At 53.0% G+C, this 23,242-nt stretch overlaps 1 protein-coding gene across 1 annotated transcript; it reads right to left on the reverse strand.

Annotated features, from left to right (window-relative positions):
• Positions 1-2,074: 2,074 nt before the first annotated feature.
• On the reverse strand, positions 2,075-22,359 carry LOC128725353 (protein Wnt-1). Its single transcript, XM_053819093.1, has 5 exons — positions 22,256-22,359; positions 14,739-15,001; positions 4,605-4,903; positions 2,540-2,853; positions 2,075-2,381 (listed from the first exon to the last, which is right to left on the reverse strand). Exons 1-5 carry the CDS (start codon positions 22,357-22,359, stop codon positions 2,075-2,077), a joined length of 1,287 nt encoding a protein of 428 aa, XP_053675068.1.
• Positions 22,360-23,242: the final 883 nt, after the last annotated feature.

Consider the following 23,242-nt stretch of genomic DNA (forward strand, 5'->3'; position numbering starts at 1 on the left):
TTTGAAATGGTCGAGTTTTGGGGTACAAAATGGCGCCCGCCAGAGGTTGCGCCAGAAAGCTTCAAGGGTTCGTTTGCAGTTGGAGAAGTCTACGTGCTTTCACGCTTGCCCGATCGTCGATCGAATGAACCGAGAGGGTTCCGAAAGGGTGGCTCTCGATGAAACGCCTTCCAAGCTTTCCGGCGCATGCAAAGGAAGCAAACGTTTGCGAACGATACCGGAGTAAAGCCTGCCTCCGTTCTCAAGCAACGTGGCTTCCCTGGTGGCTACTAGCCCACTTTCTAGCCCATTTTGGACGTCCTATAGCTGCCTGACCACCCCGTTAGTTATCGCAGATCGGAAATGTTACATAGCATCCATCAGCTCCATACGGTTACGTGACACCGGAAAACAAACACTAATCTAATTCTTTAATAAAAAAAAGCTTGCGAGCTTCCCCGCTGCGCTACCGGATGTTCCAAAACACACAAACCCACAAAGCAGCAAAAACCCTTTTTTGGTGCGTTAATTTCTATTCAGTCTTTCAGGATTTCGTTTCGTGTCGTCACTCGGATTTTTTTTCTCTTGCATCTCGACCCACCATCGAGATGGGTTCGGACGCTTGCTGCTGCTTTTGGGTGCTTGTTTTCGGTTGTTTGCGGTTGTTGCGAATATCGGCGCGTTTTTTCTTCCTCTTCCTCATAGTATGTACACAGTTGAACGTTCCTTCTCACTACACGCTAGGGTTAAAAATGTGACCGATCGCGACAAAACATCATTGAAGCCATCTCCGAGCGTCCTGCCCGGTGATGCGCAAAACGCACTATAACTGGGCTATCGTTTGCGCATTCCTCGCTTTTCTCCTTAACTGTACACAATTTGAACTGGCACCTCGGACCGGTCACGTCGGAGGACGTGAACTCGCACGCCTCCCGATCGTACGCCGTGTAATACTGCTGCTGCGGCTGATCTGCTACACCAAATTCGATTACGTACGCTCAATAAGTTACCTATCTAGGACGGTGACAAGCCGAAACAATGGGGGTAAAATGTAAAATTTTGGTTTCTCTAGTCATGCAATGTCGCGCCCCAGCGACGCCGGAAGCTGCTGCTGTCTCTAAAGTTTCGCCCATTTTGCACTAAACAAAAGCAACCAAGAGTGGCACTCTTCAGCCTCGCAGCAACGCGCGCACATCGTTGGCTTTCCTTTCGATTCTTTCTTTTTTGTTTTCGTTTTTGCTTTTTGGTAGTCGAATTTACGTTTTCAGTTAAAATAATTCCTAACAGGCGTGGACGTGGGGGGGCGAGAAATATTACAAAAGTCTCCCCAGAAAATAAGCACCGATCGCTTCGCTAGCCTTACCGACCCACCGATAAAGGTGTGGCCGGTCGCGAAAAGCCGCGCAGGGAGTGAAAATAAGACGATCGGAGAATGGAATAGAATTAACTTTAAAATACAAATAAAAAAAAAAAGTATTTACAAATAGGCTCCCACCACTGCCGCTGGCCTAATCCTGCTCGCGGCCATCGTCCTGGTCCGCATTCCGTGCACCGAAAAATTCCGATTCCCGCATCGAAAACGGCCCGAAACAGGGAGGAAAAAGTAAAACACGCTCCGATACGGTCGTCGTTTCGCCTTCTGCCCGCGATCGAGGCCTCTCTCTCTTTTTCGCTCTCTTTCTCTCTCTCTCTCTCTCTCTCTCTCTCTCTCACCCTCTATCTCCGCTCAATCGAAAGCGAAACGGCTCGCCCCGATCGCTGGCAACAGGGGCGATTTCGTGTTCCTCCATCTTTCGGTGGAACTTATCTTGCGCTGGCTCGCGCTGCCGTCGATCGAGTGTGGCTGGATTATTAATCCCGCGCCGGCTGGCATTCCGGTCCCCTCCGGATGGCAAACGGTGAAGATCACGGGGCGCGGGACGAGAGTCGCCGTCATCCATTATACGGTTAAAACAAAAGTCGAATATTTAAGATAAGCCAGCAAATCGCCGTCCCCGACGACGCCAGCGGCGACGCCTGACGATTATGATTCACCATCGTCCGAAGGGTTTGCCGGGTCCGCTTCACGGACGCGCACTCTCGAAGGACACTCGACTTACAGGCACGTGTGGATGATCTTCTTCGTTCGGCACAGCTTGCACTTCACCTCGCAGCACCAGTGGAAGGTGCAGGCGCAGCGCTCCACCACGGTGACCTCCTGCGTCCGGTAGCCTCGTCCGCAGCACATCAGATCGCACCCATCCACACCGATCGAGGTGTCGTTGCACTGGCGCCCGTGCGTCCCCTGGATGCCGAGTCGTGGATTGCGTTCGCAGAAGCCCGGCGAAGGCTCGAGATAGACGAGATCCTTCAGACCGGGCGGTTTGTGCTCCGGGTTGTACGGTTTCAGCTGAAAGTTGTACCTATCGATCGAAAGCGTGGAAGAAAAACAGGCGCGCAACCGCGGAAAGAAACAACAGCGTTACAATTCATCATGATTAAGCGGGAACAGAGAGCCACCGGTGAATGGTGGTTTGTGATCGAGAGTGATCGTGTCCTTCGAACAAGGACACACACTTACCGGTTGACGCGCTTCTGCTGGTGGCCTCGGGCGTGGATCGAGTTGCTGAGTACGCTGTTGGGACTGGCGCTTCCGACGCTGTTCGTGTTCGTCTTCAGGTTAGTCGCTCCAGCTCGGTTGGTGAGCGTGTTCTCGTTGACACTGGTGCTACGCTGGCTGTTGCTAACCATAACGCGCGAAGCACCATCGAAGCGATCCTTCAGGATGTCACCAATCGTGCGGAAGCTGTTTAGCCGCATCCAGCAGGTCTTCATCGTACACGAGCCCGACATACCATGGCACTTGCACTCCTGACGCATCTCTTGCTGTACATGCTGTGGGGGAGAACAAAAACCACACGAGTGGGGGCATGAGTGAGTGTGGGATGATTTTCGCGAACAGGTGCGTATGGTCGAGAGAAGCTAAAAATTTATTCCATCAAAAAACGGTGCGTCCCATCCAGCCCATGGTGAAACCACCAAGCTGCTAATCCCGCTAATGGTACGCATATTACCGGCCAAACCCTGGCAACGTCCCGGTCGACCAGTCGGGAAGGATTTATGGCCGCATTAAAGACCCATTCATTTCATCCGCAGCTCAAATAAAATGCAATAAAAATCAATTAAATATCACATAAGCCTGCGCTCGGTGCTGCAACGGTGCTGCCACGCAGAATGATAAAAACTGTTACGCGAAAGAGCGACTCAACCCGTGGGACAGATACAAAAAAAATGCAATCGCGATGGGACTATGTTCGTCCATTTTCGTTAAGAGCCTCGATTTTGCTAATCCTTTCGATTTTAAACCTCTCAATTCACCCACTCGCCTCGAGCCCCAAGCCGAGTCATCAAATTTAATTATCGATTCTCGCGGCACACGGTGGAATGTCCGAAAAACCTTCTGATGCCGGAATCCGGGGGCCACTTACATCAGCACCCGTAGCCGTTTGCAGCCCGTAACGACGAAAGGCAGGCGCAAAAAAGCAATCCCAAAGCCCATCCACCTAACCACGATCCTAACGCGCCGGTGCGGGAAGTGAGCACAAATAATATGTCACTTAATTACAATCGCCACGAATTAATAAACTTCATAAATGAATTCATTAGAGTTTTATCAGCTGTCAGCAATTTAATGCAGGCGCATCCACGCCGAGATGTTCGGGGTTTCATTTTTCTCTGCCCTCTCGTACGGCGCGCGATCACGCAATAACAGGGGAGTACAATAAAGATGGAAACCAGTGTGTGCGCAAGTATGCGGACAGAAGGTTGAAAAAAAAAAGCAAAACCCCCCGAGAGAGGATTAAAACATTTATTAATGAAACGGATCGTGGTGGTCGGTGGTGCCTCGTGGAATCGAAAGTCCCGTCCTGACGAGATTATTGGCGAGCCCACGGGCGCTGGATGTCGCGTGAGACCGGCAGAGTTCGCGATCGTGGGGCGGCATGGTGTCGATCACTTCGCCAGCCCATGGGTCGGTGCTCTCGAAGGATGGGGGTCATTTTGTATTTCGCAAGCAATCGAGAGCACACAGGATGGTGAGTAGCGAACCCGAGAAACGGTCGAGGATCGCGTTTTCTCCCTGCTGCAGCACATTAAGCTTTCGTGGCTTCGACGGTGGCAGCGTGATCGCGATGGGAGGGTATAAATAAAATTTATTTATTTGATTTTTACCCTCTCGCCACCCGTGCACCCAGGCACCCTTGGAAGGGTCTGGTCGGGAAAAACGATTACATCCCACCGGATTGGGGCATGAAATGGTTGGTGTGGCTTCTCAGCTCGCCACCACGTCGTCGGTGATCGTGAGCCACATTGAGGTAGGAAAAACGCATTGCCGTTATGCGATCGCTTGCAATCGATGGCCACACGAACTGCCAGCAGCCACGAAGGACCCCCCTGGAACACTAGCATGAAACAGGCACATTCGTTACACACCGATTCACCATATCCCACGACGTGGTTGGTTTTCCAACTTGTGTGGTACCGGACCGGAAGACGTTCAAAGAGCTTGGTCCCGATTCGGGATGGAACTGTCGATCGACTGATCGATGGCGAAGAGTTAAATTCGATCCCAGGACTCGTGAACTTACCGCTCGGCCCGCCTCGTTGTTGTGCAGGTTCATTTTCTCGCGCAGCGTTCGACCGCGCTCACCGGTGTCGACGAATTCGCGGGAAAACTTGAAGCCAAAGCCGATGTTGTCACTGCAACCACCCCACTCCCAATCACCGACGCCTGCCACCGCACCCTTGTTGTTCGTCTCTGGCGCACGGTTGTGGTGCGAGTAATCGCAAGTGCACGCCTCGATCGAGCCTTCGCTGCAGGCTCGCGCTACGCTGTGCGTTACCGCGGCACTGGTGATCGCATAGATAAATGCCGTTTCACGACAACCTGTTGAGAGGGAGAGAGAGAGAGAGGGTGTGGTTAGTCATTTAGGGGTTACTTTCCGAAAAGCGATATGAAGCCATCGCACGACACCGCTCAGAGAAGCTTAAGATCACCCGGGAACGACTGGGACGCAGTCAAAATGGGACATCGAACAAAAAACTCCCCTCCCAAAACACATCCGGGAAGCGCTACGGACCGACCTTGGTGACCGGTGGTATGATTAAAATAAATTAAATCGTTTTGTAATCCTACTTACGGCCACGATGGTCTAATCATGATCCCTAAGCCCCGAAGGCCCCCGAAAAGCGTAAGACGCAATAGCCGCAGGTCCAACGAATTTCAAGATCCCTCCACGTTTTGAAGGTAAGTGAAGTTGCTGCTGTGCCGTGCTTCACACGGATGCAAGCGATACCTTTTGGGTGGTTGTGGAAAAGTGTGCCAGAGGACACATCGAGCGACGACCGAAAGCCATTCAGCCGGGACGGCCACAGGAGATTAACGAGTTGAGCAGCCCCGGGTGGATAAACACCAGTTTTGGAGTAGTGGAACGTGTGCACTTGGGTATCGAGGCTAGGAACGAGCAACGATCCGTTCCATAAAGCCGCTACACCAGCATTCTTCACCAACCAGCGGCCAACCATTGTTGGGGGAAATGAAATGGAACTCGGAACGATAAGCAGTCCATCAGGTAAAGTGGTAAAGATGATACTCGGACGGACAGGATGACTTCAGAACCTGTCCGTTCGGGTTCTCGTCAGTTGCTGCGGTCAGCAGGATCATTTGCTTGCACGAATCAGCCAACGCGCTAGACTGAGAGGAAGATCCCGTGGCCGTGTGACTGACGATCATAATCGATCGCTGCTCGAATGGCTGGCCGGGAAATGGGTGTAAGTTGACTTGCTTGAGCTATGAATTTTGCAACCACCCGCAATGCAATGAGCACCCGCTGCAAGATCATCCTAGTCTGGACGAGAGTTCAAGTCGTTCCGGACTCTGGCGAAGACCTTCTACGAAAGCATCAAAGCCATAATCGTACGTTTAGCACTAATTTTCCAACCGATTTCACACCTTTACGCCTCCGTCGGGTGCTCCGCAGTTGGTCACGCCATTCACAGCCCGAACTCGTCAGCCAACCCAAACGAGTGTTGCCCTTCGACGCATCGCAACAGCGCTCGGTTGGTGTATTTACGCGTTGCGGGTATCATAAACCCCGTGAGCTCAGTCCCTAAGCCCGGGACATGGTCTCTCGAACAGCCTCGGCTCGCAACTATCAATCATCATAAAGCTCCAACCGAGTCGAGTGGACCCGTCAAGAGGCAGCGCAAAAGGCAGGATAAGTCAAATCGAATGCAGGGAACCACCTCGAGCTTGACGACGGCACTAAAAAGCATGCGGTTTCGTCGAAGCACTGATGGAACCGTACGAACACCCACCCACACACACACACACACACACACACACACACTTCCAGTAGGAGCAGCATGTGCTAATGTGCGGCACATCTGGGCCTGCCCTCAGTGACCTCGAGCCGGACATCCAGCCGGGGTTGCCGGTGCATCCCGCAAAGCGCATCCCGGAAGAACATCATCCTGCAGGTAGCTCAAGCTCGGAATCGTCAACACACAAAAAAAGGTCAAACAGGTCTCGCTGGTAGCAATTGATTTGTCAAATTTTACGCTTCGTCCTCATTCCAATCCATCATCGACCGTTCGACCCTGAACGCCCGGCCATTGCGCATCCCCCAGGGATCTACATCGCCTTCTGACTGCATCTATCATCGTACAAACACTCCAAGGACACCCAGCCCGCCAAATGGTCTCGGCGAACCCATCGACAAGCGATCATCGAGGACAAAAGGGCGGGCGGCTTTCAATGAGGTTGGCCACAAATTGTGCATCATTTCGATTGTCTACGCACCGATGGGGCAAGGTTACGAGGGCTGTCGGTTGGTTGGCTTTTTACGAGCCATCATTAGTGAGCCACAAAGTTGCCGGAGGGTGTCATAAAGAGCGTCATGATCACTGCGAAACCACTCCTTGCCGATGCTAACCAGGCCGCAGCTGCGTAATGGCGTTCCGCTGCACCGTTGTGGCCGTTGTTTGCTTGAAGGTTGTTTCTGGGCCACCTTTCGTGGCCCTACACCGTTTGCTGATTGACGCAGTTGGACGTGTCGATATCGCGGGCGGCGAAAGATAAGACGGCCACACCAGTGTTTTAGAGCACATTCAATTACCCACCGATAAGCGGCAAAGAACGGCACGTGCATCACAAAGAGAAGTCCGCCGTTTGTTTCGGGCCGATTGCAAACGAAACGGCACCACCCAACGGTGCAGGTAGAAATATTTCTGGAATGTTGTCACCCCCAAAATTGAAGAAAAAGGGTCACACGCACATCCCGTGGAACGCGTCCGTTGTCAAGCGGGGCTAATTTGTGACAATTCATTTGTCATATCACCCGACACGGCGGCCCTCGGCCACTGAACCGGAGCCGATTTCGGGGCTGGTTTCGATTCCGATTTTCGTGGTAATTGAATACCGGCTCCGTTTGCCTGGTCCGGATCGGCTTCCCAGGCCACGCAGGGATTAGATCCGACCGATGTCGATTGTCACTGATCACGGGCTACACGGGCACATGTGATTGAGGCCGATCTTGTGCGTGCCAGTGACAGGACGAGTTTCGAGTATGTGTGTGCCCCGATCGAAGGCTCCGGGTGCTTCGCCCTAGTGATTGATCGGTTATTAATTGATTTATTAGGATCAGGCAGTTTGATCGAAGTTGACGAGTTCCAAAACTGACCGCCCGTTCCGCTAGCGGTACTCGGACGGTGTCCTAAACGGTACCACGGCTACCTCAACCAGTCAACGCTTGCCGCGATCGATGAATTTATTTATTGGATTAAGCGAACCGGCGGGTTAGGGCGGTGGCCCTCGATGGACATCGAACATGGCTGGGATCGCTGGCTCGGAACCGCAATCCATCATCGACGCCTCGCGGGAGCCAGCCACAACTCGATCAACCTCGATCGCGATCCAATCGCTTACCTAATGAATAAATTAACTCTGCATAATCACCTCGGACATCATCTCGATCGGGTTCACCCTATCCATAACGGTTGCCATCGATCTACGGCCGGGCCGCGATTTTGATCACATCGACGGAACCAGTCCAGGATGGGATTGTAGGGGAAAAAAAACGTAGACAACGAGCGTGTGATTAGCGCTGGGATGAGATGAAACCCATACCTTCGGGAGGGAGCGGTACAAATAACTCCAAAAACATCGTTCAACTCCATTCATGCTACGGCCAGCGGGTTCAGCAACAAAGCAAGGGTTAATCTGTCTGCTGGTGGAATCCAAACTCACCCCTACCGAGCTGAACCTTCCTCAGAAGCCCGTGTATGCAAACGGGTTCGCTTCGATCGGCCGAGCAGAATCAAAATATTTTCATCACCCAAATACACACCGAGCGATTCCGTTGCCGGCGGATGTCTTTTAGCTTTTGTTTGTTTTTTTTCTTCATTTTTTATTTGCTGCTGCCCCTGCCATTATTCTGTACCCGCTGCTCTCCTGTCTTAGACGGTATTGAAAATCAGATCCTGTAGTTGATTTGGCACAGCCCGATAATTGCCGGGTTCGTCGCTGCAGCGCCCATTGAGCTTTTGCGTTGCACGTTGCACAAACAAATGTCCACCTGAGGATCGCAACCGGTGGCAGGGGAGGCACACAAACCAAAAAAAAAACAAGACATACAAACACAAATGGAGTGAGAATCGGTTGAAAGGAAGCGAAATTGTATGCTCGCGGATCGCTTGGAAGAGGAAATCCGGTCGCAGTTTTGTCTCATGTCTCGTGTGTGTCGGTTTGGGTTGTTGTGTTGTTTTTTTATCTTACGTCTATTTCTCTTCGTTTTCGATTTCATTTCCATCCCAAGCGGTACAATGGCTGTCGGAAGCACACCCCAATCCGGGGCGCTTTGTCCTCGGCTCGGAAGGCCACAACTGTCAGGCATATTTCTCGTCGAGCCTTGGGAGCCTAAAATTAATGAAGGGTTTCAGTTCCGATCGCATCATCGCGGCAAAAGGAACAACAAAACAGCAGAAACACGCTGCTCAAACAATTAGTTTAATGGTTCAATTTAGGTGATGGGCGTTGCGTTTGAATTTTTGTTTCCAACAACCCACAGGCTCGGCTTATATCCCCCTGGCAGCAACTCATACGTTCATTCACAGCCGCTAACGGATGGAGACAAAAATCGGCGCGAGTCTGCGCAGTTTTGTAAATCGGATTTCCCGTTTTTTGGCGCTTCGCTTTGAGCACTTCCTTCAAAGCATTCCGCACCCGTGTCCTGAATTCGGGTTGCGAATCACACGGACAGGCGCTGGCGTTGTTGCCAGGTGCCGCAAACGAGCACCCATTGCATCCATTTGCATAGCACGGGGCGTTGCAGTTTGCAAACTAACCAGGCAGGCGCTCGGGCTTTGTTCCCCGGGGTTTCCCATTGTTTCGGAGAGGGGATAAGCGAAAGAACAGGTTTCGGTTCTGTTCACCTGATTTTCAAACAAACAAATGAGAGCGGCCCACAGGAAACTCGTAGTTTAAAATCTTTTATTGCACGATTAAAGTGCACCAACCAACCGTCTGGAGGGAGCCGTCAGCGATACCAAGAAAAGAAAAAGGCTTTACGGAAGGAGTGTGGAATAGAAAAAAAAACCCCGAACGGACACAAAATGAACAAACAGCGGACCATTAATCATTACCGGTGGATAATTTTGGTGAATTACTCAACTGGCGCTCGCGGACCCTCCATTTCGGGCGAAGGACCCTCGGCATTCCTCGTTTCGAAGCGATTTTAATTATCCGATTAGATAGAAAGGCCTTACGATGGGTCATCGATCCGCATGAAAATTAACCGTCTGGAGAGTGCGTGTGTGTATGGTTAGGGGTTTTTTTTTAACGTTAGTTCCACTCGATCGATTTTGATCGAGAAAAAACGATCCCGGAGGCGCAAAACATCCGAAATCCGTCCTGGCGAATATTTTATCGCTTCCTTCCAGCAACCCGGTGGGTCTTCGCTAAATCTGCCTGCCGAGGGCGATTTTTGCCTCCTATTGGAAGGCTTTGAGATTGCCAAAAATAAGCAAATTCAAAACAGTCTGGTGGAAAAAAAACACACGCACACAAGAGACAATGCGCCGTAGCTAAACGAGCCCAACCGTCTCGAGGATCGAGCTGCTGCCGAGCATAGACACTGTCCGAGCCCAAAGCTCTGAGGACCCTCCTTAACTGTCTCTTTCTCTCTCACTCGCTCTCTCTCTCTCTCTCTCTCTCTCTCGCTCTCTATCTTTTTCTCACTCACCCTCCCGTATGGTGCCCTCCCTGGTCTCCTGATTTATGGAGCGTATAAAATCTTTTATTAATATATATCGCTACGGTTTAACACGGTTCCGTTCGGGTCTCCGGGGGTTGCGAACCGATCGAGCTTTTGCTGTACTTGGCGTGCTCTCTTCCTGCGTGATCTCTTTCTCCGTTCACTGCCCGTCCTCCGTGCAGCCGTGCAGGGCACGCTCATGCCCATTTTTCTCATGCTCACCCTGTCTGGGACCTCTGTCCCTGTGGCCTGGAGCGGAGGAACACATTCCCATCCTACCAGGGGATTCTTCGCGGAACACGGAAGGACCACGGGCCACGTAACAATCCCCGGGTGCGGTGCGTCCTGCTGAAGCGATTTGTTCGACTATTAGACCTCATCTACGCCCTAAAGAGCTCACGGCAAGGGCGCTGCCAAGACGGACGGACGGGACGAGAAACGGGAGACAAAAAGAATCCATGTTAGACATTTCCGATCCCGAAACGGGACTCCCGTGAGTCGTGGGCTTGAGCTGAGGTTTTCTTCTTAATCCCCGCCGTGTTTTCTCAACACGCTACGGACGAAATCCCCTCGAACATCGCAGCCCAAGATCGGTGCCTCTGGATTCCATCTCAACCGGCACGTTTATGGCCGGTGTTATAAAAATAAAACTGTCATCATCACCATCATCGGGCCCCGGGATCGAGTCGATCGTAAAATCGGCATGATATTTAGCCGCCGGCCATGCTGCACCGAGACTTCCTAGATCGTGCCACGGGAAAACAAAATGGGACGGCCCCGTGGAGTCGAAGCCGGAGACTGTCGCCGATCTAGCGACCGGGATCTGATCGTGGCCGTTTGCTCACTTACAGACTCACACACACACACACACACGCACGAACGCAACCGCTTCCAAATGAGGGCTCCCGCGCGAAAAAGGGTGCGACCGGTGGCTGTCTGGGTCGAAAAGTGTGACAAGATTTATAGCGTTTAATTGCTTCAGAGCGAGGGCTTTGGTAATAAAGTTGTAGAGCTTGTAGGCGCTTTACCGATTCATCTTCTCCGGCGGCGCTTCGTACGGCCGTCACAGTGGATACGGGAGGGCTGGGAGAAGGGAAAAAGCTCAACCTATATGGCCCTAATTTGCTGGTCAATTAAGACCATCGTCGCCACCGCGCGCCATTGTCGCATCGGCATCGAGCCCGCGGACGGATGGACACCGAACGGAAAGTCAGTAGAAGCCATTTGGCGATAAACAAATCGAAGTGTAGAGATAAAAGTGCGATAAAGAAAGACATTCTCACGGTTGCACGGTGGCGCAGGCAGCCCGAAAGGAAGCCACCGCTCTCGAAACCGGTGCCGGTGCTATCGCAGCGAATCGATCGCCTGCCATCGGAATGGTCGAGGAAAAGCGGAACGCGCAGGATGCGGGAGCCGGATCGATAAGTGCCACCAGGCAACCACCGAGACCACCGGGAAACCTCTCCAGCAGCACAACCCAAGGGCACTTTTTCAATCGCACAAGATCGCGCTCTCAAACCTCGATCCAGTGCGTATAAACGCCAGTGGCGCATTGAGCTGCACGGGGCCCCGTTTTGACGGGATGATTTTGACAGGCGTCAGCCGATTGGTCGTTACGAAAGCGCCCGCACGAAACGGTTCGGCGATGAATGAAGGTATTGTTTCTCCGGGAGCTAACCGACCCCCACGGATGGTGGGGAGTTCTGTTTGTGTTTGACCAACCATTGCCACTGGCCACCGGACGCGAGAAGTGCCCGGTGTAGTAGCACCGTTTCGATCCTCCACATGAGGTCTGTCGGCAGTCGGGCGTGAAAGGCCGCCAGTCGTAAGCGCGTCGCGTGAAAACTCGATCAGTTGCGCCCGTTGTTCCGGCGGTGGTTCTTCGAGTGTGCCCACCCACTCGTAGGGCGCCTGCCTGGTTGACAAGTCACCTCTTTCTCACCGGTGAGGGATCCGGTGAGCCGGTAATAGGAAAAGCAAACAGCTCGCGGTGGGAAAGCTCGTTTCTTCACACGAAACCAACCCCGGGTTGGCTGCCGCGGTGATCGTGCGCTGAATTCCAACCTTCCCCGAGGCCGAGAAGGTGCGCCTTCTCGAAATGGCTGCGAAGGACGTGGCGTAACTGTTGTAACAAAAAACGATCGAGCGTACGCAAACAAATCCTCTGTCGCTGGCGCTTCGCAAAAGACCAGTGGTTGTGAGTTTTGGATCGCGGAAATCAAACCGATCAACGGGAGATTCGATTTTCCGGCCCTAGCCCCCTCGGCAGCGGTATTAATTGTGGGCCTATTCTCCCCACACCCCATTCGAGGGCGTCGCGGAAGGTTAATCAATAAGGACCACCACACCGTCTCGCCGGGTTTCGTCCTTTTGCAGATCAGTCGCTCTGCTTTGCATCCCGGCGGTGCGAGCGAGATAGCAAGCTGCCATTAATTTTCCAACAATTATTATAATTTATCGCTCACTACCCACCGCAAGTGAAGCAGCGAACACACTCACACGCGTGCTCTCTCTCTCTCTCTCTCTCTCTCACTCGCCTCCAACGGGACGCGCCTGCACCAGATGCGGAAAACCTGAACGCGCCCGGCTATCGCGAGTGCATTAATTATTGATAGCGGGAGCTGCAGTAAAATGCTAATGGATTGCCACCGGGAGGTAGCGAGCGATGAATAATGACTTAATTTCTTCGGCCACCGATGGAGACCCGGGAGACCGTCTGGCCCTTCCCGCTCGTCGCAAGGCATCCTTCCGCGTGGCGTGCGGCACTTTCTCCACATCAATTATCCCCGCGGTGGGCAGCGATTGCGCGGCCAGCCGTGTGGTGACGATGGCGATAGAATTAAAACCGTTTGCCCCCCGGGGAGTCGTGTGAGCGCGCGCGCTCGCCTCTGATGTGAAGCCGTCGTGATCGCGCTTTGTCGGAGGAAGATCGATGGAGATGTGCCCCCGGTTGAAGGAGACACTCGGGTCCAGGCGACAAGCCACACCACATAAATCGGTCTCGGGCCTTTGCCAGTGGTGAGTTTGAGCAGACCGAAAAAAGACACCCCTGGATGTTTTGCCAGGATTCCCATCCTGTCCAGGTAGCGCGTACCATCCGGGATGCAGCATCCCGCTGTGCTCGACGACAGGTCAACGAGTCGATTAGTTCCCGGCTTGTCGTTTGTCGTTGTTCCCTTTTCGGGGTTCTCCTGGAAGGCAGAGACACCCGTCCTGCTGTGAACGATTCTCGGCGTTAGGCAACGCGCTCGAATCGGCTGCTTTTTTTCATCACCACCGGTGTGGTCTTTGAGGAGGTTTTGCTCCTTTTTTTTTTGCTTGCTTGCTGTTAAGCTCAAGCTTTCACAGCGTAAAAAAATCGAAAAGTAACCAGCAAACAGCACGTCATCGGGCAAATTGAGCAGTGAAACGGTTGTTACAATTCCGAAAGGATGCGCTCAATCGACAATTGCCGCAGGCGTGTCCTTGTGTGCCGACTGGCAACGGTTTGGGATCCTTTTCATCGGTAACCGAATGCCGCTTACCATCGTTATTGCCTCCGGCTTGAGGTTGTCCCTTTGATGTAACGGGAAACCTAGCGATGGGTTGGTTTGGGAGAAATCACATGGTGAAAATTGAAGCACCACGAGGCGCTATGTTGCGATGCACAAGAATGGGATGAAATCGGTCAAATCCAAAGCCAACCAGAGGGATTACATGGGAAACTGATGTGACAAACGCCTGGGGAGCTTGTACGGTTACAGAGGGATGTAACGATAAACACCGCAAAATGGAAGAAAAATAACACAAAAAACAACACACACACACACACCTCGATTAGTGAAAGCAAATCCCTCGAGGGTCGGGTGTTTTTGCGGGCTAAATTAGCCCACCAGCATTCATGGGGTTGCCTTTGTGCACGTTCTCAAGCCCTGAGGGCTGCAACTGAAGTGGCTTATTCCGACCGTCATCGTTGACGGACGGCTGGAAATATGACGACATGCACGAGTCGGACAGATGTTGCGGTGTTTCTTCGGAGTGGAAAGAAAAACCCAACACCAAACGATCTGCCTCTAAAGCGATCTCTCATTAATCCGCTGTAGGGCTGCTCATTTCATGCTTCATGTGTCGCGAACTCATCGCCACCGATCACGAACGGCACGTTTCTGGACGACATTCCACGCGATCGTCCCCAGGCTCGAGGATCATCTACCGAAACGTGAGCGCACCGCTCGGTAGCACTATCTGCCCGGGCAGATCTGTTAATTTCAGCGTCCCACCGGAATGGCGTGGGTCGGTTTTCCGCGTGCCGCGAATGTTCCGGACTCCGGGAGGACCATAAACCAAAGCCCCCGCGTGTCGGAGGCGAACGCACACACAGACACACGCTCGCGACCGACGAGCGCCACCACCGGAATAGTAATTAGCTGGTTCCGCCTACGCCTCGTGAACACGTGGGCTGATCCACGAGGCCAAACCCCGTTCACTTACCTCTTTCGACGATCTTGCCGAACAGATTCTTGCCACGCAGGAAGTTCCTCGTCGAGCAGTTCCAGCGGCGTGCCCGGAACTGATGCTGGCACTCGTTGATGGCCAGGATGGCTCCTTTGGCGATCGCAGCCAGGACGTCCGGGTTTTCACGCACCAACCGACGCTGCTTTCGGCGCAGCGTGGCGTGGATGGCCGGGTCCAGGTAGGGCATACCGGGTGCCAGTGGGGAGATGTTGTTTGGTTCGCCTGCCTTTGCGATGCCCCTGTGAATGAATCGAGCGATGGAGATGGAGATAGAGAGATGTTACGGTGCGTTAGTAAATCCGGTGGCGTACTTTCACCCACGAATCGAATCCCACTTTTGCTTTCGCTACCTTCGATGTTCAACCGCTGGCAGCGCACTTTCCTTTTGCGTGCGTGCACTTAAAGGCCCGAAATTTTGGGCCCTGCCCAAGGGCACCTACGAGACATCCCAATTACCGAGGCGTTAATGCGCCACACAAACACCAGATGAGGCCAGGTTGGCTAGGTGGGCAGGAAAAACCCTGTCGTAAGTTTTCCCACCAGCAAGGCACCAATCTGGCAAGCAGACGGTTGGCTAGCTTTGGCCCACTTCAAAAACACACGTCCCAGACGGTGCGTCGATGCCAAGGGAATTCCCTCATCTTGTAGACCTTTGCACAACGTGCGCTGAAGATCCCAACCTCCTTTTTGGACCACACGTTACCAAACATCGACCACGGGCTTTTTTTTTTTTGACAGATTGAGGTTTGCTTCTCTTTCTTTATCTCTTTGAGAGCCACAGTGCCCGTGCAAGCGCCACAACCGCCTGGGACCTGTTTGTTTCACGATAAATTAGTTGGATCAATATTTGGTCCCGACTCCGTTTCGTTCCGCGCTTTTGGTGTGCCCGAAACCGCCGTCATGAGAAGCGGCGTCACGAAATGCAAATGAGACGAAAACCTCCCCCAAACGAGAAGTGTGCGTGCACCCGCACACAAACACATGCGCAGGGGCACGGACAGTTCGCACCTTGCGTGGCGGCTCTTGCCGGAGCTCCAGTTCCAGCGGCTGGAGTTGGCTCCTGCAGAAGCCAACGCATGATTAATTGGGCAAACATCTGCCCGTCATCTGCCGCCCGTCGAAGGTCTGGTGAAGCGTTTTCGGACGTGGATCGTCGTCGGTTGTGGTACGTGCTTATTGCGTAAGCGCAATGCCCACGGATGGCCGGAGCCTGGAACCTGGTGACCGTGAATGCTGCGACAAATGGTGCTTTCCCACGGTTCCAGTGTCCGGCCGTGGGTCGGTGAGTCGTTCTGGTATCGCTTTTCGTCAACCATCGCACCCCCGGAGACGGGGAAAGTGTCCACATGGAGAAAGTGAATGAACCGGGGGTGTTTTTGCCGTCTTCAAAACGAAAGACTTGCCCTTTTTGTTGATACTTTTTTAAGCGACGAACCCCCTCTTTGATTGATGCGTAATCAATCGTAAACTGCGAGCATTTCCAGAAATGCCTGTCTCGCTTATGGATGTTTCATCGATTCGTTTGCAAAAAAAAAACAGATGATTCATGACATTCTAACACTTGGCTTGGCATATGGGAGCTGGAAAAAAAATACTCCGAAACGATGGTGACTGTCGTCGAGATGTCAAACGGTGCCTTCGAGACAGACACCTAACCTACCGCCACGGGGATCGGATGATGGCGTAAAGCACATTTTCGGGAGTTGCCCGTACGTCCGTCCATTTATCGCGCCGACGATTGCCGGAACGTGACAACGGGCTTACTTGTGGCCGCTCTTCAAGCTGCAGTGAGGTAGTACGACGATCATAAAATGCGTTCGAAAGCTGTCACATACACACGGCACGCATTCCAACACGTCAGGCTCGCCCAGGAAGACTCACTACAGCATCATCAACATCGCGCTCATCACCATCGCGTACAACGATTTCCTGCTCCAAAGGGCCAACCGCAATTCGCCCGAAGGGCCACACCGGGAAAGGGAATGAACGACCGAACGGACGTACAAAAAATGCATCGCACTCGTGCTCACTCTTACATAACGCACCGAAGGCAACGGTGCATTACGATGCGATCGTTGTAAAATAAATTAGTTTGTCTTGTGTCGCGTGTAGCCAAGAACGCGAGACGAGAATGGAACGCGTTGCGAATTCTCGAACCGATCGGCAAGGGAGTTTTTTTTTTCGATTTTTTGTCACTTTTGTAGCTTGCACCCTGTTTTCAGTTGTTTACTCGCGCGGAGATTCTGTAAAAAAAGGGTCAGCGAAAAAGGGCCAACGTCTGCGACACAGTACCATAATTTCTAACAGATTTGAAGACGTCATCAGTTGGCAGTGTCGCACGCTCGACAGGATCGAAGATCGGTTTTGCTCGTTCGAATGGACGCACGATGCAGCACCTTCGAGCCACCAAGCAGTGGCGGAAATGAAGGATCGTTGTCGAGTTACAGAAAAAAAATGAATTCAAACCAAACCAATGGTGCACCGGGTGAGCGATTGCCGCCACTTTAAGTTTCGTCTTGCAAAACCAACATCAAGCAACCGGTCGCCCAGAAGGCCACCAAACGTCGGCGAGCCGTCATACATCACCGAGACGACACCACGCCGTCGCGACGCGCCGGCGAGTCCCTCGGGCCGGTGTGTGAGAATGGAGCCGCAATCAATCCCGATCGCGCACAAGGCTCGCACCCCAAAACGGGCCATGCTGGACGCCGGTCGAGTTCTCGTCGTGCCGGCTGCCGTTACAGCGACGCTGGCTGACAATTTATGATGCGTCCGGATACGGTCGATTTTGATGCGTTATTTATTGAGTCGATCTCGATGGCCAGGAATCCGTGCCCGTGGGTTGGGAAAAAAAAGCTCGTCAAACCAAAGCTACCCTATCACACGAACCGACCAGCGCCAGCCGCAAGCACTTTCATCACTTTCCAATCATTCATGCAGACCCCTCGCGCGTCCGTGGCTGAGATGTCCTTTTTCGGTAACTGGATAAGCGCCACCGATTGCACAGTCCTTGGAGCCATTAGAAGCTGGCGGTTCCACTGCATACTGCAGATGGAGTACGAGCTTCAAGAGCCCCCAATAATCAATTCCCTTCAGTAGCTTTTAAACTGATGGCAACTTGATGAGAAGGATAAAGGCTATGTCTACAAAGGAACCTCGCTTTATCACTCGGATCAAGAAGAATAATACACGCATCGTTATCAGCGCAGCAGATCGAGTAGATCACGTTGCAACTGCACTGGAATGCACTTCCCGGCGGGCCATTGGGGGAAGAAAAGTGGAGTGTAAAATCAGCGCTACTTCTGCGTCGCTGCATCTGTGGTGATCAAATTACCAACGGACCACGACCGAGTGAAGAAAGCCTTCAACCACCGACCACCGTTGGCGTTTCTCGCCGTATTGTGGTTTTTTCTCGCAATCCCCCCGAGTCACACTGGAATCCGGGTCGAACATTGAGGTCCGCTCGTCAAATACCTCAGATGATGTTAATTGGAAGCCCACTCGCACGGCTGCTTGGGTGCCTATTTGCCAAGCTAATCGAAAAACTAATTATTAAATGCCGTGACGGCTTCACCAACAGCCGGCCGGTCAACAGGACGCAGCAATAAACAAGCACCTCATAAACACCAGCTCGATGCAACCTCCGGCAGCACGGCGTGTGAGGTCCATAAATTGCACGCCTGCATCAGCTCTTGCGAAAGGTTGCATAAAAGTCAATACACTGGGGCCACTTCACTCCGTACACTGCGAGCGAGCGCTCATTTGTCAAACCCGGCCCGACCACCTACCCTTAATCGAGTAATTCGAACGATATTTCATCGAATAATTAATGATAATTCAAGTGACAACGAGAGCACACGAAGAAAAATTGTACTCGATCGCACTGACGCCATTCCCGGGCGCTCGTCCTTGCTGCTAAGCAAACTCCGTGCGAAGGCACCAGAAAGCGGACCTGCCAACAAGCGTCACGGAAGGGGCCTCAACCGATCGGCTCAAACGATCATCAATCGATCCGTGTTGGAATAATTATCCCCGCGTGTCGCCGAGCTCGTCCTTTTCAGCCCGGGTGGCCCTGCCACACGAATAGAGTTGCACCACGCGTCTCAGCAGCAGCGCCACAAACTACCACAATGCTAGCTTCCCGCGTCGATCGCACGGGAATGGGAAGCTAAATTAATTTATCACAAAAATAAACCGCCTCACCACGGCTCGGTGCGGAACCAGCCGGTGCTCGGTGGCGGCCCGGGGCGCACGCCGCCGCGATCCGTCACTATTAATCACATCGGTAATCATTTTTCATACAAAAGACTCGCGAAACCGTCATGCAAGAATGCACCGGCCCCCTGGCAGTGCAGTGGAACCTCGGTGGGTTCCTGGGGTGTCCTAACACCGAACGATCGGATGAAAAATGACACTGCGGTGTTAATTTGTCATTTATTACGCTATTAACAAACGCTCGGTTCGATCTCTCCGCGGGGTTGCGGTTGTGGCCGCTGGAAACCGCCTGAACCGTCGGGATCTCCTGGTGAAAAGCTGCATTTCGCAAAGGTAGCAAAAGGGCCACAAAGGTGGTTTCGCGACCGAGAGCATGGGAAACCGCGGGTCCCTGAGCCTCGCATATTTGCTGGGGAGCACGCGTGAGAAGAAAAATGAAAGAAAAACAAAAACCCCATCCTGCAGCCAGCGAGCGTGCTGCCCTTGTTCTGTCCGTCTCCCGGGTGGAAAGGCTTCGAAGCGACCATGCATGCGTCGAAGGTTTGCTGGTGTTTTTTTTTTTTGTTTTTGCATTGCTCTTTTTTGACACAAGACGCGCGAAGACGAACGACGGCCGATGCGGCCTTCGGGGCGCTTTTGCAGCAGACGCACGCATTCGTCCCGGGCCCTGCACCGGCACCTGCATCGGAATGCAACACCCACCCGGGGTCTCTCGGTGTGAAGGAGCTTCGAGGGGCGTAATGTTGCGCGGAGATTTATGTGCAAACGATAAGCTCGAGCTCTCCGAGCCCCGGAGGGATGAACGCGCGCCAGCCCATCTGTTGCGGGTGGGTTTGTCGCTTAATTGCCGCCGAAGTCTTTCGTTAAGCGAACTCACCCGACCGCCTTAAAAGCTCTCCGGGCCGTGCTCATCGGACTGGCGAGATTTGCGTCGAATGTTTCGCGTCAGAAGTGTGAGCGTGCGTGTGTGCGTGTGTGTAATCCTCGTGAGAAAATTCGTTCCACTCGCGGCCGAAGCTCGATGGAATTTCTGAAGTCATCACCAACCAACCGAACCAAGCGTTTAACGTTGGCCACTTCGCACTTCCACGCATACACGCAACCGGCATCATCCCGGCTGCTGGTCATCGATGGAAATGGACGGGCTCGAGTGCTCGCTCGAGTGCTCGCTCAAGGATTACGGTCTTGCGCAAAATTAGATTAACGAAGACACTCACACGGCGGCGAAAAGGGCAACGGGGCGAATGGCCCAAAATAAAAAAATAAAAAACGCTCCCTTCTCGCGGTCTGACGAATGATCGCAGTGCGATGCGAAAATTGGACATTTTCGCGCGAGCAATGCAAATGAATAAATCTCCGTCTCGATCGCGTTGCGGGAAGAGACACGCGAGACCCAAAGACGCACCGAAAAAGGGAAAGGAATGGTTTCGTTCACACGCTTTATGACGGGCGCGCTCGCGGACACGAGGGATTACGAGTGATTTGTTTTCCCTTGCATCCCTCGCAAGTCCGCGCGCCCCTCCGAGGGACCGTCGATGTGGAAATGTGCGAACGGACGAAACCTCCCTGGGGTAGCCCTGCGCGAAGTGCACACACGCCAGCCCAAACGAGCGAAAGAAAAAAAAACACACACACAGCACAACCCGCGACGACAACCGTCCACCGATAACGATCAATTTGGGTTAAAACGAAATCTCCATCTTAATTAAAACGAAAAAAAACGAAGGCACACTGCAGCCCGGCGCGAGGAGAAACCAAAACTCCACCCGATTAAGGCCCACCATCCGGCCGAGGGGGTAGAAATCGGTTTTAATTTAATTAAAACGGACAGCGAACGCAAGTACGCCGCCGGACCTCCGGGACATGCTGGGGGATGCATACAAATCAATTTCGGTGTTAATTTCTGTCTCTCACCCGGGCCATCTCTGGGGGGGGGGGGGGAAAAGGCGCACAAAAGCGAACGAGTGAGCTAATTTGCATTCACCTGTGATCGAGCCAGCCGAGGGCCAGCTTAGGGTTGTTTGTTGTCGCGAACCTTGTTCCTCCGCATGATGCGACGATGTATGGTTAACAAGTTGATTAAATGCCGTCCAATATTGTTAAATAATAAAACTAATTACTAAAATAATTATAATCCACGCTTACGATCATTATAGCGGTTATTAAAGCGGCATCCCTCGCGTCCTCGATGCGCCCGGATCCCTGCTTCTGCGTGCGTGCCCTTGTCGCCTGATCAACGGCGAGAGAATAATGACAAGTGACAGGGACCTCGCGCGTAGCTGTCACGCCCCTGGAAGTGGGGGGGGGGCTGGGAGGGCAAGGGAGTGTGAAAAGTGGATATCCATTTCGAGGCCACCGGACGCGGTGGGATCGGATCGGGAAAAGGGCACAGCCCGGTACGGTTGGCACGGCCAAAAAGATCTGCCCGCAAATCCCACGGCCCCGCAAATGGACGTTTTTGGGAGGGATTTTCTCAAGCTATTAGTGACACCTTTCGAAAAGGTAGCCCACCGCACCGGTAGGAACCCGAGGCGAATAGATTACGCAGCGCGACGCGCTGCACGACCCGTAAAATAACGCCAAGATTAATCCCCATCGAAACCGGACGTCGCAGTTTAAAATCTCGGCCCACTGGTCCCGGGGGAAGGGTTGGGAAGCGAAAATAGACTTCGGAGGGTGCGCGCGCGGCACGGAAAGCACCCATAAAACACTGATATTGGAACCATAAATTTTCTATTAATCATTATCACGCGAACCGCGAGATTAGGCGCTGGGAAGCCAACCTTCCCCGGGCCGGGTGGCGGGAAATAAATCCGAACGATATTCGATGGGTTTGAACCGATGTTCGGGGGCAGCCGAGACGCCGGAGCCAGACACCGGGGACCGCAGCCAATAAAGACAAAATAGAAACTATGAAAATAAAAAAGCAAATAAATAAATAAACAACCCACCCCGGGGGCGCGATAACGAACCCGCCGCTATTAGTGCGAGAGCGAACGGAGTGCGTTTGAGATAAAGAAGTCCTGCCTGCTTTACCTAATGGTACACTTAAGTAGCGGCGATTAGGAAATATTAATTTTCCTCCCCGTCGATTCGAAACGCCCGGTGTTGCACCATCGCGACGTCTGCCGTTTGGTTTGACCACGGCACACCAGTCGAACCGATGGTGCTTTTTCTATTTTTTACGGCACCCTAATGATGTCATCGGCATCATCAACATCCCCATCATCCGCGGGCGCCCGCGCCCGAGGTTAAGTAGTTCTTATGCAATTACTTACCACCACATCGAGCCCCGGCCTCGGCCAGGCTTGGATTTGCTTTCCACCTCCGCCCAGGCACTGATGGCCATCAGGCACACCATAAACACCGTCACTAGATTCATGTTTCGCTTCCGAATATTCGCACTCGTCTCAGCGCGCGTTCACGTGTTCCAATGATCGACACTTTCTGCGATTTAGCGCAAACACTGGCTTGTCACGGGGTTCCCTATTTGCTTTCTTCGTATTTGCGAACAACCGAAACTTTGCGCACACCGACTTTGATTGTTGCTAGCGTGCGAATGCCACCACAGACAGCATCCGTTCGGACGAACGATCTCGATCGTGAATTTCGCTGCTCATTATCACTTGCCTCGCTCTACGCTCTGTACTGATCGCGCGCGCGCCCACACCCCTTGCACGCACGCACTCACCAACCTTCACACCAACTCACACACCTACACACACACACACACGTGCACGCACACTCACTAACAATCACCGGTGCCTACACGGATGCCCAGCGCCTTACTTTTTTGTCGTTGGCTCCTGTTCACCGTTCGTGCCGGCTACGCAATTCACCGTGCCGTGAAAAACTCCGCAGAAGGGATGCAAACTGCCAGACGTGCTGCCGGAAAATGCGATCTTCGCCAAACCGTGCACGCACGCACCCACCGTGTTCGACGCGAGAAGCCAGAAAGAAAGTCCTGTCGCTGCGCCGGGAGAGCGCAACATCAATCACGATCGCGCACGAGAGCTGTTATGCTGGCTTATGCTGTGATGCTGGCTCGCCGTTGCCCTTGCTGCAGCCTTTTGCGACGTCGCTTTTGCGCTCGCCGCCGTTCGCGCCGGTCGGTTGGGTGCGAGCGAGATGGCACCGTCTGGTGGTGGCTCTGTTTGCCTTCTTCCGATGCCAATGCCGGTGGTCGATCGGCGCAGGAGGCCGTCCCGAGCGTGTCGGGCCATTGGGCTAGCTGTTTCGCTCTCGCCGGTGCATCGATCCTGTCG

Source organism: Anopheles nili, chromosome 3 (genome assembly GCF_943737925.1).
Source record: "Anopheles nili chromosome 3, idAnoNiliSN_F5_01, whole genome shotgun sequence".
NCBI classification, from domain to species: domain Eukaryota; kingdom Metazoa; phylum Arthropoda; class Insecta; order Diptera; family Culicidae; genus Anopheles; species Anopheles nili.